Source organism: Sarcophilus harrisii, chromosome 6 (assembly GCF_902635505.1).
Source record: "Sarcophilus harrisii chromosome 6, mSarHar1.11, whole genome shotgun sequence".
NCBI lineage: Eukaryota > Metazoa > Chordata > Mammalia > Dasyuromorphia > Dasyuridae > Sarcophilus > Sarcophilus harrisii.
Window position 1 is genome coordinate 98,142,773 of NC_045431.1, and position 16,843 is coordinate 98,159,615.

At 38.5% G+C, this 16,843-nt stretch overlaps 1 protein-coding gene across 2 annotated transcripts in view; it reads right to left on the reverse strand.

Annotated features, from left to right (window-relative positions):
* Positions 1–16,843, reverse strand: part of SH3RF1 (SH3 domain containing ring finger 1) — a 202,742-nt gene that overhangs the window by 9,045 nt on the left and 176,854 nt on the right. Inside the window, exons 10-12 of one of the 2 annotated variants that reach the window (XM_031941930.1) lie at positions 14,317–14,666; positions 7,250–7,587; positions 1,895–3,281 (exon numbers count right to left, since the gene is read on the reverse strand). In XM_031941930.1, coding sequence (XP_031797790.1) covers positions 3,239–3,281; positions 7,250–7,587; positions 14,317–14,666 — 731 coding nt within the window. In that variant the 3' untranslated portion in view covers positions 1,895–3,238. Of the gene's footprint in view, positions 1–1,894; positions 3,282–7,249; positions 7,588–14,316; positions 14,667–16,843 lie in introns of those variants that run through there. The other variant, XM_031941929.1, reaches the window with a different exon arrangement.

The following is a 16,843-nucleotide window of genomic DNA, read 5'->3' on the forward strand; positions in this document are numbered from 1 at the left end:
CTGATATAGGTTAAACATGTGCAATTCTTCTAACCATATTTCCATATTCATCACGGATAGTTTATTATTTTTCAGAGAGGAAATCTGCAAAAGCTCACTTTTCTTCCTCTTGCCCTTCTTCCTCATATTTTGTTTCAGCTGTCCCTCATTTCAACTCTCTAAATTATTTCTTCTCAATCACTCTCTTAAAAGTCCAAATGTCCGAAGTACTTCTATGCTTTTGTCAAAACGTTCCATTTTTCTGTCTTTGGGATACAGAGCAGCTTCGGGCCTCTTTTCCTCAGATCCCTTGGCAAACACAAAGGAATCCTTTTGTGACTGACTCAGAGAATTCTCAGCTGACACGAATATCCTCCAACACTTCAGGATTCATCGTTCTTTATTAAAAGATCACTTCAGTCTTTACATCTTGGGCCTGCCTCTGTTCATTGACTGAACCACTTCCGTTAGTCATTTCTATTCTGCCTTAGTTTTATGGGATGAGTTCATGCATCTAAGGGGAAACATTAGCTCTTTTCTCGTCATCCTTTTGTCTCGCTCCCTATTCATCCTGTGTGGCGTGGTGGGGAGTGAGAGTTGGGCTGGAATTCCACTTAATAGCTGTGTGATTTTTTGGTAAGTCACTCTCCTCTCTGAGGCTGTTTCACCATTGGGTAAATAAAATAATCCTAATTTTAATCTCATAGGGTTTGCTATAAATTCTTTGTGAACCTCAAAGTATTAGGTGTGAGAGATAACAATGTATATATGTTAATATACAGAACATTATGCATGCATATATTGTGTATATATGTAAATATGAGGGGAGGGAGGGAAAGAGAGAGAAAGGAAAGGTAGGGAGAGGGAGGGGGGGAGGGAGGAAAAGAGAGCGAAAGAAAGGAGAGGGAGAGAAGGAGAAAGAAACAGAAAGAGACAGAAAGTCCTAGACTGGAATCTTACTTCAGACACCATAGTAAGCACAACCCTGAACCTTAGTTTTCCTCATCCATAAAATGGAATAATGACCATACTTACTGTACACACTTGTTTTAAAAATAATATATGCAAGGATCTTTGAGGTCCCTCAAATTCCATATACACTATGATTATATGTATTGTCTTTTATTGTAAGAATTATACAATAAATTCTGTTTACTGTAATTCTACCCATTAGAACTACTCATTAGCACTCCATACTTTGTTCAAGTAAATCTGGGGCCATCTCCAGGCATCCTGATGTATCTCTGGCTACTGGATCCAGAGGCCAGTGGGGGAGCAAGCACAGCCTTCCCTTCCCTTCCTGAAGTCAAGATCCTCTTGGAGATTGAAGGATAAGCATAACAATTGATATGCATATTAATGATTGCAATTCTATCAGTCAGAACTATTTGTTAACTTTCCATACTTTGCTAACAGAATAGTTAATATCTTATTGACGATTCCGAGGTCCTGGAATATCACAGAATTACATTCTGGGGTTTAGAGCCATAGGCCATTATATCTAGAGTTGGAAGGGATTGTGGAAATTATCTTGTATAACCTCCTTCGATTTGCAAGGCCTGGCTTTGAATCCACATTCTGAATCCACTGAACCATATACCATATGTGCTGCTTTAATAAATGCCTCCTGAATCATCATGCCAATCTTGAATTTAGTCTTCATTTGCTCTTAGTGTTAAGTACATTTTATAATATATTTAATTTATTTGTTTATATATTTATTTAGAATATAATGTTGATGTAGAATTAATTCATAAAATTATGATTAATATAAAAATTAATGTAATATATAATTTGCATATTTCTTTATTTATAATATATATTGTATTTCTCTGAAACAGTTAAAGGCAGTCAATGGCACTGGGCCTGGAGTCAGGAAGATCTGAGTTCCCAATTCAGCCTCAAACACTTCTTAGCTGTATGACTCTGAACAAGTCACTTAATCTTTGATTGTGTAATAAAATGGATCCACTGGAGAATGAAACGGCAAACTAATATCTTTTGTCAATAGATATGACTGAAATGATTGAATAATATCAAAATTTCTCTGAAAAAATTTAAATCCCATATTGTTATACAGATTTCAGAACTGGCCCATCCCCAACCAGTTTATGATGTTCCTTTGTCTCTACATTTTCCTTACTAACCCGGGAGTCCTGTTATTGTGCAGTAAGGTAGAACTGAGCATTCAGCTAAAGCTCATTATCATCACTGCATGAACGAGTTTGAAAAGTTACTTATTGAAGCAATATTATTTAAAGACTCTCCACTGAATGGATACATTTTTTTTTAAAAGAGAAGAATTTGGGCAGGAATTTTCTCTAATGTCACCTTTGCTACTTGGAGAAAGGGAAAAATCCTATAAAAATTTTGCCCGTGGATTAAATTGTGTCTATGACCATCTGCCCAGTAATTAAATGATCTATGTGTCTCATCTGATAGGACTCCCAATCTCCCCCCAAACCCACTGCCTATCTGATTAACAGATTTCTACGTCTCAGCACATTGAAACAGCAGGGACTTGATGAGAGAGGAAACAGGATGAAATGTAGGCAGTACAGAGATCTAGGACATCTGGCCACAAAAAAAGGAAACTGAGAAGGGGAAGGGGGAAGGAATTTGTGCTTGAGCTGCTCTGAGAACAAGATTTCTATATGGTGACATACCGCCTAAAGCATCCCAAAAATTAGCCAATGCCCTCCCTCCAGTTATGAATGAAGCAGCACGGACCAAGGAATGGAACCAAGACCAAGTCCCCGCAGCCACATGGGAACATTAACAAGCAGCAGCCCCCTCAGGGATGGGAGCGTTTGTCCTCTGAAGGCAGGAAAGATGAGAGGAGCAGCAAAGGAAAAAGTCAGGCTAAAGGGGCCTGAGTTTTATTAAACACGTAACGGATGAGGGAAATAGGCTGGGGAAGAACTGTTTGGGAGATGATGCTTTTTTCTGACCATCATTGTCATGAGGGTTCCACCAAACCCACCAAAGACATCATTTACTCTGAACACTGGGGAGATACTTAGTAAATCACTGCCCCTACTTAACAAGTTATTTATGCTCCGGAGCAGGAGGCACAGAAACAGCTACGGTCAGTTGTTTAACTTCAGCCCAAATACACCTATGTGACCCCGCACCCACTGATCTGCCAAGGGGATGGGAAAGTCACTATTAAGTTGGGAACCTTTAAACAAAGACCATACTTTATATAGCACAGCTATAAATACAGAGTAAAATTATGTTTATTTTGGTTACATTTTGTCTAGATGAGGCAGCAAGATAAGGCAGTAGATGGAGCACTGGGTCTGCAATCAGAGAGATATGACTAGTAAGTGTTAAGTGTCTGAGGCTGGATTTCAACTGAGATCTTTACTACAACTCAGATCTTTGCTAGTAGTAAGTCTTTGAGCAAGGGTTGTATTATTTAACTGTGTGCCTCAGTTTCTTTATCCAGACATGCTAGCTATAAGTTATAATTAATTATATATATTTATATATTATATTTATTTATATTTATAATTATCTATTTACATGCTTTTATATATAATTTATTATGTAGATAATAAATTATATATAAAAGCATGACATTTAAAAAGTCTGAGAGACATAGTTTCTGGATAATTACTCATTTTACTAATAACAGTATTAGTTATTGTTAACATATTATTAATTAATTATAATTAATATCAATTAACATTAATGTTAGTATGTTATTAATAAAAGAGATCAGTGGCACTCTTAATTGCCAAAGACCTTTCATGGTAGTAGACTTATAGTTTATATGCCCTTGTATGAATGGGTGTTCTTGAGGATGTCAATCAACTCTGAGTGGTTAACAATTAAGGAGAGAGAATAAATATTACAATAGGAAATGGGCTATATTCCAATGGGGGTCTTGGGGTACGTGATAATGAACACCCATATCTTGGTCAAAAAGACTTTTTAATTTCCATATCATCAGTTTGACAAAAAGGAGAATCCACATTTTCTCAGACCTGTCTGAGTAAACACAATGAACAGGAATCTACCCATTCATCAGAATTTAGAATTTCTTTTAATGTCTTTGATGAGATCTAAGACTTTGTCTAACATTTCCCATACTGGTTGATTTCTGGATGAGGAAAAAGAAAAGGGGAAAAAAACACCTTGGTCCTAATTGAATGAGCTATTAATACAGGAGAGAAGTAATCATTTCTCTCAATACTTATCATATAACAGCACATATTATACTTACCATACTCATATGTATGTATGTTGCTGTTTCCCTTACAGAGTAGAGTCATTGCGTGACTATTTGGTTTTTGTCTTTGTGGAGTCACCAGAACCTATAGCACAGTGCCTGACACACAGTAGATATTGGATGGTGTTTGATTGATTGATTGATAGTCTCAACTGTGAAATGAAGAAATGGGGCGGGGGGGGCGAGGGGCAGGCAGCTAGGTGGTGCAGTGGATAGAGCACCGGCCCTGGAGTCAGCAGGACCCGAGTTGAAATCCAGCCTCAGACACGTAACATTGCCTGTGTGACTCCAACAAGTCACTTAACCTCAAGTGCCTTGCCCAAAAAACACAAACAAAAAAGAAGTGGGACCAGTTCCAGATAGTTTCTGAAGTTCCTTCTGGCTTTAGATGTATGATTCTACAACTCCTAGTATCTCACAGAGTTGTCACAAATGAGACAATATATGTGAAATATTTTGTAAACCTCAATGTATCATACTTTGGCAACTAGGTAAATGCATGCTGGTCTGGAGTCAGGAAAACCATGAATTCAAATGTTGCCTTAGAAACTTACTAGCAATATGACCTAAACAAGTCACTTAAGCTCTATTTACCTCAGTTTATTTAGCTATGAAATGGGGATAATAATAGCACCTGCTTCCCAGGATGTTATAAGGATAAAAGAAGAATATTTGTAATTATATTATATATTAATTATATTATGTATTATAAAATATTATATTATAAATATATGATATTTATATTATATTATAAATTATGGCTTGAAGCCAGAAAGACCCAAGTTCAAACCTGGCCTCAAACACTTATTAGCTGTGCAATGCTGGGCAAATCACTTCAATCTATGCCTCAGTTTCCTCATCTGTAAAATGAACTGGAGAAGAAAATAATAGACTATTCTAGTATATTTGCCAAGAAAATCCCAAATGGGGTCACAAAGAGTCAATCAACAATAAATTTGTACTTTGCAAACCTTAAAGTGCTATATAAATGTTATTATTTGATGATTGTTGGAGGGGATGCGGGAAAACTGGGACTTTGATGCATTGTTGGTGGAGTTGTGAACGAATCCAACCATTTTGGAGAGTAGTTTGGAACTATGCTCAAAAAGTTATCAAACTGTGCATACCCTTTGATCCAGCAGTGTTACTACTGGGATTATATCCCAAAGAGATTATAAAGAAGGGAAAGGGACCTGTATGTGCACGAATGTTTGTGGCAGCCCTCTTTGTAGTGGCTAGAAACTGGAAACTGAATGGATGTCCATCAGTTGGAGAATGGCTGAATAAATTGTGCTATATGAATGTTATGGAATATTACTGTTCTGTAAGAAATGACCAACAGGAGGGTTTCAGAAAGGCCTGGAGAGACTTACACGAATTGATGCTGAGTGAAATGAGTAGGACCAGGAGATCATTATATACTTCAACAACAATACTATATGATGACCAGTTCTGATGGACCTGGCCATCCTCAGCAACGAGATCAACCAAATCATTTCCAATGGAGCAGTAATGAACTGAACTAGCTATGCCCAGAAAAAGAACTCTGGGAGATGACTAAAAACCATTACATTGAATTCCCAATCACTATATTTATGCCCACCTGCATTTTTGATTTCCTTCACAGGCTAATTGTACAATATTTCAGAGTCTGATTCTTTTTGTACAGCAAAATAATGGTTTGGTCATGTATACTTATTGTGTATCTAATTTATTTTAATGTATCTACTGGTCATCCTGCCATCTAGGGGAGGGGGTGGGGGGTAAGAGGTGAAAAATTGGAACAAAAGGTTTGGCAATTGTTAATGCTGTAAAGTTACCCATACATATAACCTGTAAATAAAAGGCTATTAAATAAAAAATAAATAAATAAATAAATGTTATTATTACTACTTATGCTACAAATACTAGTAATTTTTACAAACATCTCTCTTGTAATTCCATAGGCCTGAAAATAATTTTGAACCAATAAAAGGCGAACGCTGAACCCCCCACAGGTAAATTCTATACATATGAGGAATGCATGCCTTATGCAAAAAGTCAGGTATTGAGGAAAAGAAAATTTCACGAGGCAGCTCAACAGATGACAGTTTAACATATGGTGAGTGTATTTATGTTCCAGTAAATGTTGTGCCTATTTTCAGGGTATTGGAGAAGGCTGGTTTCCCCCCCCCCCCCCCCCAAGGCAACAACAATATTTCATTTTGGAGTTTATATGTCCCTAGTAGATGATATTTGTCTTACTAAAAATAATTCATCTCCCAATGTACTCGGGTGCAACTAGTGGCTATGTCAAGAGACAACTGTTCTTTCTCGTAGCTATTAATCAAGCTGAGAGCGGTTCCAACAACCCTCATTTTCTTCTGTGTGTAACTGAACCGAACACTGGGTCAGGAGATAAAATTCTCTGGGAAACCATGGCAAGTCCGCCACATGCTTCTGGCAGAGGAATAATCAAAACGGAATGTTCTAGATTGGCAAAAGGCTTCAGCTGCTTCCTAACAAACCCGCTGAGGCTCCTCAGACCCCCACCAAAAGCCACGGGCAACACTAGTCATCTCAGATTGATAAGGCACCTTGAGGTTTACAAAGCACTTCTCTCAATGTGTTTCGCTAGACTGCGTGTTTGTTTTAAAAGGCTGTTTTTTTTAGTGAGGGGAAAGGTAGGAGGGGGAGAAAATAAAAGCTTGCTAATTGAAAAAAAAAAAAAATAGACCAAACAAAACTAAAAAAACCAAACCATTTCCTTCATCAGCTGCTTGAGGCAACCATGTGGTATAGTAGATAGAACACTAAGCTTGTAGTTGGGAGGGTCTGAATTCAAATCTAGCTTTGGATATTTTTTATCTGGGATCATCACTTAATCACTACTGCCTCAGTTTCCCCAACTGTAAAATGGGGAAATAGTAGCACCTTCCTCCCAGAGTTGCTATGAGGATCAAATGAGAAAACATTGGTTAGCAGTGTCTGGTAAACAGTAGACGCTTAATAAATGCTTATTCTCTTTCTTCTGGAGTAGCTCCTATAACTCACCTTTCACAAACAATAGGCCTGGATTCATTCAGGACAGGGCCCAAGGAAGAACAGGGCTGCCGTGGGGGTGGAGCGATGGGAACCCCGGCATCCAGTGAGCTGGTCTTCCTGCGAATTATCTCTAGGATGGCCGACTTTGCACTGTCCCTGTCCATGGGACAGGACCCAGCCCGGTCGTGACAGGGTCCCGAGGGGAGCTCGGGCCCCATGGCCCCCTGCAGGGCCAGCTCGGCCGGGCCCTGTTCCACTTCCAGAGTCGGGGAGGCTGGAGGGGAAGCTCGAGGTTTCCGTTTGGTGGAGGCACCAGAAAGCAACTTCATCAGACCTTTCCTTTCTTTCTGTAACAGACAGACGCAGCAGTTTTAGTCTGGTGTTTGTTTGCTGTTATAATCAAAGCGTCACAGAACTACTGACTGAGGGCATCTAGCTGGCACAGGGTTCGAATCCAGCCGCAGACACTTCCTAGCTGTGTGACCCTGGGCAAGGCACTTAGCCCTGGAAAATAAGTGGCAAACCACTCTAGAATCCTGGTCGAGAAAATCCCAGTGGGGTCATGCAAAACTGGACACCCTTAAAAAAGACTTAAGAACAACAACAATTATACACTGAGAGCTGGGGAAGACCTCAGGGGGTCATCGTGTCCTATTCCTTTTCTTTTCCAGGGGAGGAAAATTAGACCTAAGTTTAGGTGACTTACCAAAGATCACCAAGGGCTGTGGCAGGTCCTCTGATTCCAATTCCAGCATGTTCCACCATACAATATGTGCCATTTATTTGCACTGCTCTCTCTGTCTCTCTACATTTAATTTAGCTTTAAAAGTGTCCATTATCAAAACTGATGGGACTTTTTGTGAGATTATCCATTTTCTTTGCTGCTTCTTTTTTTCTGATTTTAGTCAGCTACTCATTAGATTCTTATTCCTATGACATATTCCTTAATTTAGGCATTATTTACTAAGTCAACTGTAAAAATCCATATTGGTTTGCATGTACTTGATCCTGTTTGTACTGTTTACTTCTCATTTAGCCTTTGGGGGATCTATAAATGTGATATTGAAATTTTCTGCCTGAATTTAATTATAATTTCTCTGACACACAGAGAAATGTTTAATAAATGTAATCAATTAGTAGATCAATTGCCAAACAATCTAGAATACCACTAGTTTTTGAGAATGTTAATGTTCCAGAGATATTTAAAACATATATTACACAAATTTTTCCATTAAATTCTCTCCATTTGTATACCAAATCTAATTTCTTTAACACTCTGTCCAATGTTCATTAGGTTCTTATATTATGTCTGGTTGATATTTTATTTACTTTATTTAGGCTACAGGAACAGGAGAGGAGAAATGCAAATCAGTTGTGCACTCATTACAGATTTGGTGAGGTTGAAAGATGCTTTTACCTTATTTTGTTCATGCTCAAGTCTATCTTCTATCACCAAGATGTACCTGACTGTTTGCTATTATTACTAAACTTGAACAATGTAACACCTAGCTCTACCTAAGAACTTCATCATTCACAGTCACTGATCATTAAGTATCAAACCAGGAAAGACGTTTGTTGCTTTTACAAGGTCATTGCATGGATTATATTATATATTAATTATTTTAGAAAATATAAACAATAACAAAATAAAATATGTAAATAAAATATTAAAAACATCATACATTTCCCACAAACTCCTTTGATTAAAATTAATGAGTTAAATTAAAATCAATAAAACAACTTTCATTTTGCAAGTATCTTTTTAACTGACCATCAGAACCATAAATCAGATGATTAAATTTCCTCCCCCCACCCATTTTTGAAAGGAACTCTTTTATTAGTAGAATGTCCTTCTGAAAGATACTGGCTGCGTGACTCCGAGTAGTCAGAGAACCTCAGGTTTGTTTTACTGAATAGTCACTCAAGTCATGCCCAAAGCTCTGTCCTTCTCTAAATCCCTTTATATTTTATCATTTATTTAACTCATTAATTCTCAAAGATTCAATGATTAGATTTGGAGTTTTGGGGAAAAAAAAAAACATTTCAAGGTCTATTGTTGCTGACTGATGAGAGCTAATAGTGACTTTCTCAAGTTTTGCACCAGCAATGGAGAATCTTTATGAAATGGAAATCCATATGAAAATCTCTGTCTAGCCTTCATCAACTGTTTCTTTGGACATTATGAACTGGATGTGCTTATAAAAAAAATGCATCCCAGATTCAGCACGTCCAAAGCAGAGTTCAATACCTTCAGAAAAACAAAACAAAACAAAAAAACAAGTACAATCTTATTTTATCTTCAACAACAATCCTGGGAACTAGATCTTATTTTCCCCTTTTCACCAGGGAGGAAAAGGAGGAACAGAGAAATTACAATTAGGAATTGTCTGAGACCACATTTAAGCTCAGATATTATGTCTATTTGGTATTTTATTTACTTGTTTATATTTACTCATCTCGGCTATAAGTTCCTCGAGAACTATCTTTTGTGTTCTTCAGGGGACAAGCCCGGTGGTACACAATCAATAGATGCTTTCTAAAAAAAAGGTGATTTGATTGATCAGCCCAGGCAGGAGCTTAGAACTGAGATGTAGCTATTGAGATGTAGCTCTTTGTATACAGTGCCTTGAACATAGAAGCTGCTCCATGTGCTTACACTGAATAAATGAATGAATGGAGAAATGCAGATTAACTAGCCTACATGTTCCTAGAAAGGATGCTCCCCTCTCCCTCTGCCCCCAGCCCAGGAGAGGCTGGCAACCAGACTCTCTCTCATAGCACTGGACTTACAACAGGTTGGAAAAGACAGAGTGTGCAACAGCTGCCCGTACTTCAACGCCCACCCACCACTTCCCTGAAGGTCTTCCCTCCAGACTGATTTTTTTAACTAAGCAAGAGTCATTCTCTGTAGAGGGCTGAAACTCTTGAGTCGATGCACTGAGGTCAGGACTGGGAGCACTTGACCGATTGGATAATACTCTATGGGCATATGCTTGGGGAATGGCCCTTCCCACTATCCTGTGCTGGCTCAATGACTGGTGTATACAGAGGATTGTAGGAGGGATGAGGGGGTGGGGTAAAACCAGCCAGAGTCACACTTGGCAGTAGATGAGGAAGAAGGAGGAAGTGGAGGGTTTGCTTCCATCCTGTTCTCTTCTACCTCTAAAGACCAAGAATAAAGACCGAGGACTTTTGCTTATCCTGGCTCGGGCTGATTCTGACGTGTCCTGGGTGCTAGCGCGGTCGTCACAGTTCTTTGCCCCATTTCTTACCTAGCCTTAATCACTGAATGGGCATTGTGTTGGTTAAACTGAGATGCAGGAAAGACCTTAGTTTAAAAGGCCCAAGTTTCCCCACTGCATCCAGGGCCACCTTTATTTGTCTTGAGCTACATCTTGCCATTGGACCCAGATGGCTGCAGCCCTCCCTCCCTTAAATGCAATTCACTTGCATGTCATCGCACCTCCCTGATGTCATGGTGCCCTTTGAGAACAAAGAATAAACATCAGCAATGAGGAGGAGGAAAGTCAGCTCTAAGGCCCAAAGGCCCCAATCGCCTTGCACTTGGTGTCCATCACCCACTTGGTTAAGCCCATCTCTTACAAACTCAGTTCTGGGCTCTTGGTGCATCTTCACTGATTAAATAAATTAAGCCAGGCTTCCTTTAATGACTTCTAAGGGGCCTATTATCATTACCAGGCAACATTGAAGGGATATACAGCATTTAAAACTGTGGCCTTTGTTTTAAGGGCTTGGGCTTTTAACTCTTCATTATCAGAGCAACAGACTACTCTAGAGAAATGTTTTAGAAACTCAGCTACACAGAATCCATTAAATGACTAAGGGGCACCTTTGGCTTTGGTGTGTGTGTATGTGTTTCCCCCCCTCCCTAAACCCAGCATTAGAAAATGTAAACGGGAGCTGAATTTAAAAAAAAAACCCAACTACCTCTATTCAAAGCAAATTCTAAACTCTCTTAGATCACTATCCTTGAGAAAGAGGACAAATTGTTTTTAATGAGCCCTCCTAATTCTAGTTCCTCTGTGTATTTCCCAGGAAATTATTTCTAGATGAAATAATGTTTTTTCAGGCAAGTTTTTTCTTCAGGGTGATTTAATGGTGTGACTGGCATCTGAGTTGAAAAGAACCATTAAGGATAGAAACCAGCAATCAGGCAGGAAGTACCATTTATGCATTAAAAAAGAATATTGAATATCAATATAGCAAACTTTCAATTAGCTAGGAGGAAAGGGCAGCATGAAAACTGAAGTCAGCCCCTCCAAACCTCTCATTTCACCAAGTCCTTGTTCTACCACCTTCCCCAATCCAAACTGTTAACATAAGTGGTTGTAACAATGACATGTTATAGGGCTGTTGATTTCTCTCTTATTTCCTTTCTTGCTTTCAAATTAGGTTGAGAAATTAGAAGACAGAAATCCAGGGCTGTTTCCAGATTGCCAAACAATCAAGAATTCTCAAATCTGCGTAAAGAATGTAACCAATTCAATTCAATGAACATCTTATTCCCTATAAAGTGAGATTGAAATAGACCAAGGGAGAGGTCTTTCCTTGAGGTCCAAGAATTTAAAAAAAAAAAATTTTGATAACTCTATTTCAATATAATTGGATTCCTGTGTAAGCTTCAGTATTTCATTTTGTGTATGTAAAAACATTATTCTAGCTTCACCAGACTGCTCTGGGAATCTATGACATAGAAAGAATTAAGAACCACTCCCCCTAGAATACTACTGTGCTGTAAGAAACGATGAGCAGATTGATTTTAGAAAACCATGGAAAGGCCCCTGCATGAAATAATGCAGAGTAAAATGAACAGAACACAGAGATCACTGTATATAGTGGAATAATACTGTTTGAAGAATAACTTTGAAAGACTGTTATTCCAAGTATTTAAATACTCAAATCAACTACAAAGGAACTATGAAGGAAGATGCTATCTATATCCAGAGAAAGAACTGATAAATAGAATTATACATAGTATAGTTTTACATATACATACACACATATACTATGTATATATCTATATGTATATCTGTGTATATATACATGCATACACACAAGCTTTGGCAATATGATGGCCTTCTCTAGTGTGGGGCAAGGAGGGAGGGAGGAAGACAGTTCAGACCTTACAAAAAGAAAAGAACCATGTCCTTTTTCCTTCTTCCCTGATTTTAAGGATCTTTTTAAGATGGATTTTGAAAAGCCCTGAAGACCCCAGGACAGCATCACAAGAGAAATGGAGGCTTTGGAATAGATGATGGTCCAATAACCTAGTATTGCCAGCATTGCTTCTTAACATAAAATATTTATCCCTTTTCTCAAGGATGGTGGATCTAAAAATTTCGTATTTGCTAAAAGACCAGTCTTTTAAAATCCAATTCCCATTTACATTTTTCTAGTGTTGGAAAACCAACAAACAACAAAACAAACTTTAGATCCATCCAGGCCCTAACACTGCTTTCTATTTATCAAGTATGTGCTCTCCGTGCTCAGCAAAGCTTCTTCTCTAGATGCTGCTGATCTGACAACAGGAAGAGTCATTCTCATTATATTTAAAATCCAGATCGTCAAGACATGTTCCATCTGAATGACAGCTGCTAGGAGGGATGTGAGAGTGCAGTGATGAAATGGCAGCCTGGGGGAGGACTTAAATGCACCCTGGGGACAAGAGGACTGCTTTAGATAGTAAAGGATAAAAAAATGGGAAAAGTGAACAGCATATGGACTAAAATGTCAGCAGTGGCTGACCCCATGAAGAGCCCAGGCTGGGCTTCCTTTGCTTTTTGAAAGTCTCCATCGCTAGTATAAGACATGAGGAAGCCACCATTAGGTCTCATCAGTCAGCAGCAACAATAGAATTTGAAATGTTTTTTTTCCAAAACTCCAAATCTAAGCTACGACTATAAATCATCTTCATCATCATCATTTTCTTCTTTTTCTTCATCTTCTAATTCTTCTTCTTCATCATCATCTAATTCTTCATCATCATCATCTAATTCTTCTTCATCATCATCATCTAATTCTTCATCATCATCATCTTCTAATTCTTCTTCCTTCTCTTTTTTCTTCTTTCTTCTTCCTTCTCTTCTTCTGGCAATGACTTGCTCAAGGTCACACAGCTAGTAAGTATCACGTGTCTATTCCAGATTTGAATCCAAGTTTTCCTGACTCCAGGGCTGGTGCTCTTATCTACTATGATACTGAAGCCACACCAATAAATCCTTAAAAATATATTCATGTAGTATGAAGTATCAGTCTTGGGACTGGGTTATAAAAACCAAGGCAATAGTGATCTGCTTTATTCATAAACTCTCATGTTAACCTGGCAATTAAATATTAACTTTTTAGTAGGTTGTGAGGTTTATTCCCTCATAAACTACTGTTTACAGGCATACCTAACAATTTAAATAGACCCATGTACATTATTACCAAGGAACCAGATGGCTGAGAGTTCAATTGTGCCCTGGGGCTGATATAAGTTGAGCTATACTACAGGGGTAAACTTATGAAATGTTCATTAAGAATCACTGTAATGATCCAGTTTTGCTGTTGTCACTTCCTTCGTTTGAATTTATTCACCCCCATTCTGTCCCCATCCAACATCTCCCTCCCTTACACACACAGGTATTGTTTCACACATACTATTATGTATGTTTAAGTGCTATATTCCCCACCCAGCCCCTAGAGTAGAATATAAGCTCCTTAAAGACAGGGACTATTTTAAATAAACTTAAATAAATCCTTGTTAGATGGGACTAGATTGGCTCCATGAGGTTAATTTTCCATTTAAATTTCCTGTAAGATCAAAGATCACCTAAACCACATCCATCATTTTGCTGATAAGCAAAATGAGTCACATAATAAGTATGTGGTAGGATTAGAATTTAACCTTATAAGCTCTGACTATAAATCTGAAGTGTTTTCTGTAGAGTTGTAAGATAATAACAAGTGAGCCACAAAAAAAACTCCCAAAAATTAAAAAAACAAAAAACAAAAAACAAAAAAAAAAAAGGAAGAGAAGTGAGGTAGAAAATCAGTCCTTGACCCGGGAACACTACCTTGCTGTCCTTGTCAGACCTGGTGGCAAGGCTCCCTCCACTAGCAGACAATGCATTCTCGGGAGAAGTCGGGGGTCCAGGGAGGGCTGACCCTGCTCGGTCACTTAGGTCTGTCTCCAGAGAGGCGGCAGGGATGCTGGGGGAGTTCAGGGAGGCGGCTGCCCCACAGGCCAGCGGCACGGTTGGCTGGCTGAGGTTGACAGCAGCGGCGACATAGGCAGCGGAGTTGGGGATCGGAGGCTGAGGTTGCTGATGGGGCAGGATCACAGTTGCAGGGCCGAGGCAGGCTGGATTCTGTACCTGGATGGGTGTCACCGCAGCTGTGGGGCGCTCCTGGTTGTGAACAGCAACTGGTACAGAGGGAGGGAGATACAGATCAAAACTTTAATTCTCTAATAAACATCACTTTTCAGGAGGAGTCACTCCATTATAACAGAACATGATAAAAGACTGTTATTCTTTCTACCATGGTATGGTTCTGTGGTGGGAACTTCAAAGTGTCTTGTCTCCCCAGTCAAAAGCTAGGAAGAGTATTTCCAATTAAAGGTCTTCCCCCCCCCCCTAATAAAACGTCATCCTTCCAAACAAATGTAAAGATAGTTTTCAACATTCATCCTGTAAGATTTTGTGTTCCAAATTTTTCCCCCCCACTCTCTCAAGACAGCAAGCAATCTGGTATAGGTTAAACATGTACATTCCTTCCAAATCCATCTCTACACTCACCACATTATACAAGAAAAATCATGGGTCAATCTTTTAAAGGTCAGATTTTTAATTTATCCAGGGGCCCACTGTCCAGCTAACATCCAATACTCTGCAAGATGGGTACAATTTTCATGACACCAGTCAAGAAACTTTTTATGACATCTTACTACCCAAGAAAGGCAGCATTGTATCCCAAGTGCTGGGTCTAAAGTCAGAAAGATCTGACTTCAAATTCAGTTTCAACCACTTACAAACTATGGAACTAGCACAAGTCCCTTAATCTCTGCTTGCCTTAGTTTCCTCATCTGTAAAATGAAAACAATTACAGCAACTACCTCTGTTGTTCTTTGAGGATCAAATGAGATAATATTTGTTAAGTGCTCAGCACAGTGCTGGGTACTAGTAACAAATGTGCATTCTTATCAAGCCATTCTCCAATTGATAAATGGTCAAAGGATATGAACAGACAATTCTCAGATAAAGAAATGAAAACTATCTCTAGCCATATGAAAAGATGCTCCAAATCATCATTGATCAGAGAAATGCAAATTAAGACAACTCTAAGATACCACTACATACCTCTCAGATTGGCTAGAATGACAGGGAAAGATAATGATGAATGTTGGAAGGGATGTGGGAAAACTGGGACACTGATACATTGTTGGTGGAACTGTAAACAGATGCAGCCATTCTGGAGAGCATTTTGGAACTGTGCTCAAAAAGTTATCAAATTGTGCATACCCTTTGATCCAGCAGTGTTATTACTGGGCTTATACCCCAAAGAGATCATAAAGAAGAGAAAGGGACCTATATGTGCATGAATGTTTGTGTCAGCCCTGTTTGTAGTGGCCAGAAACTGGAAAATGAGTGGATGCCCATCAATTGGAGAATGGCCAAATAAATTGTGGTATATGAATGTGATGGAATATTATTGTTCCATAAGAAACAATTAACAGGATGATCTTGGAAAAACCTGGAAATACTTACATGAACTGATGCTAAGTGAAACAAGCAGAACCAGATTACTGTACATGGTAACAACAAGACCATACAATGATCAAATCTGATGAACATGGCTTTCTTCAACAATGAGATGATTCAAACCAATTCCAATTGTTTAGTGATGAAGAGAGCCATCTACATCCAGATAGAGAACCATGGGAATAGAGTGTGGATCACAGCATAGCATTCTCACTCTTTCTGTTATTGTTTGCTTGCATTTTTGTTTTCTTTCTCAGGGTTTTTTTTCTTTTTAGATCTAGCAAGATAACTGCATATATATATATATATATATATATATATATATACATATATTGGATTTAATATATATTTTAACATATTTAACATGTATTGGATTACCTGCCATCTAGGGGAGGGGGTGAGGGGAAGGAGGGGAAAACTTGGAACAGAAAGTTTTACAAGGGTCAATATTGAAAAAATTTCCCATGTATATGTTTTTAAATAAAAAGCTTTAATGATTAAAAAAAAAAAAAAAACTTAATGAAAAAAATGCATTCTTTCCCCCTTTGAAGAAACTGAGAGAACTGGAACAGTAAGTGGCCGTTGTGGGAACTGAGTGAAACATACTGATTCTACCTTGAAACTCAATTCTAGAGCCAGCTCAATTCTATTCAATGATGAGGCTAGTCTAACTTCTGTCTTGTGAGAAAACTTTATTCAATTGTGGAAATTGGGAGAAAATGTTATTACGTTGTTTGAACCTGGCCCTGCCTAGCGAGAAGACTGGATCACCTCTACCTAATGCTTAGAGATCCTTAACTAAGAACCTAGTTTATGCCGACCAGAAACCCAAATCCAAAAA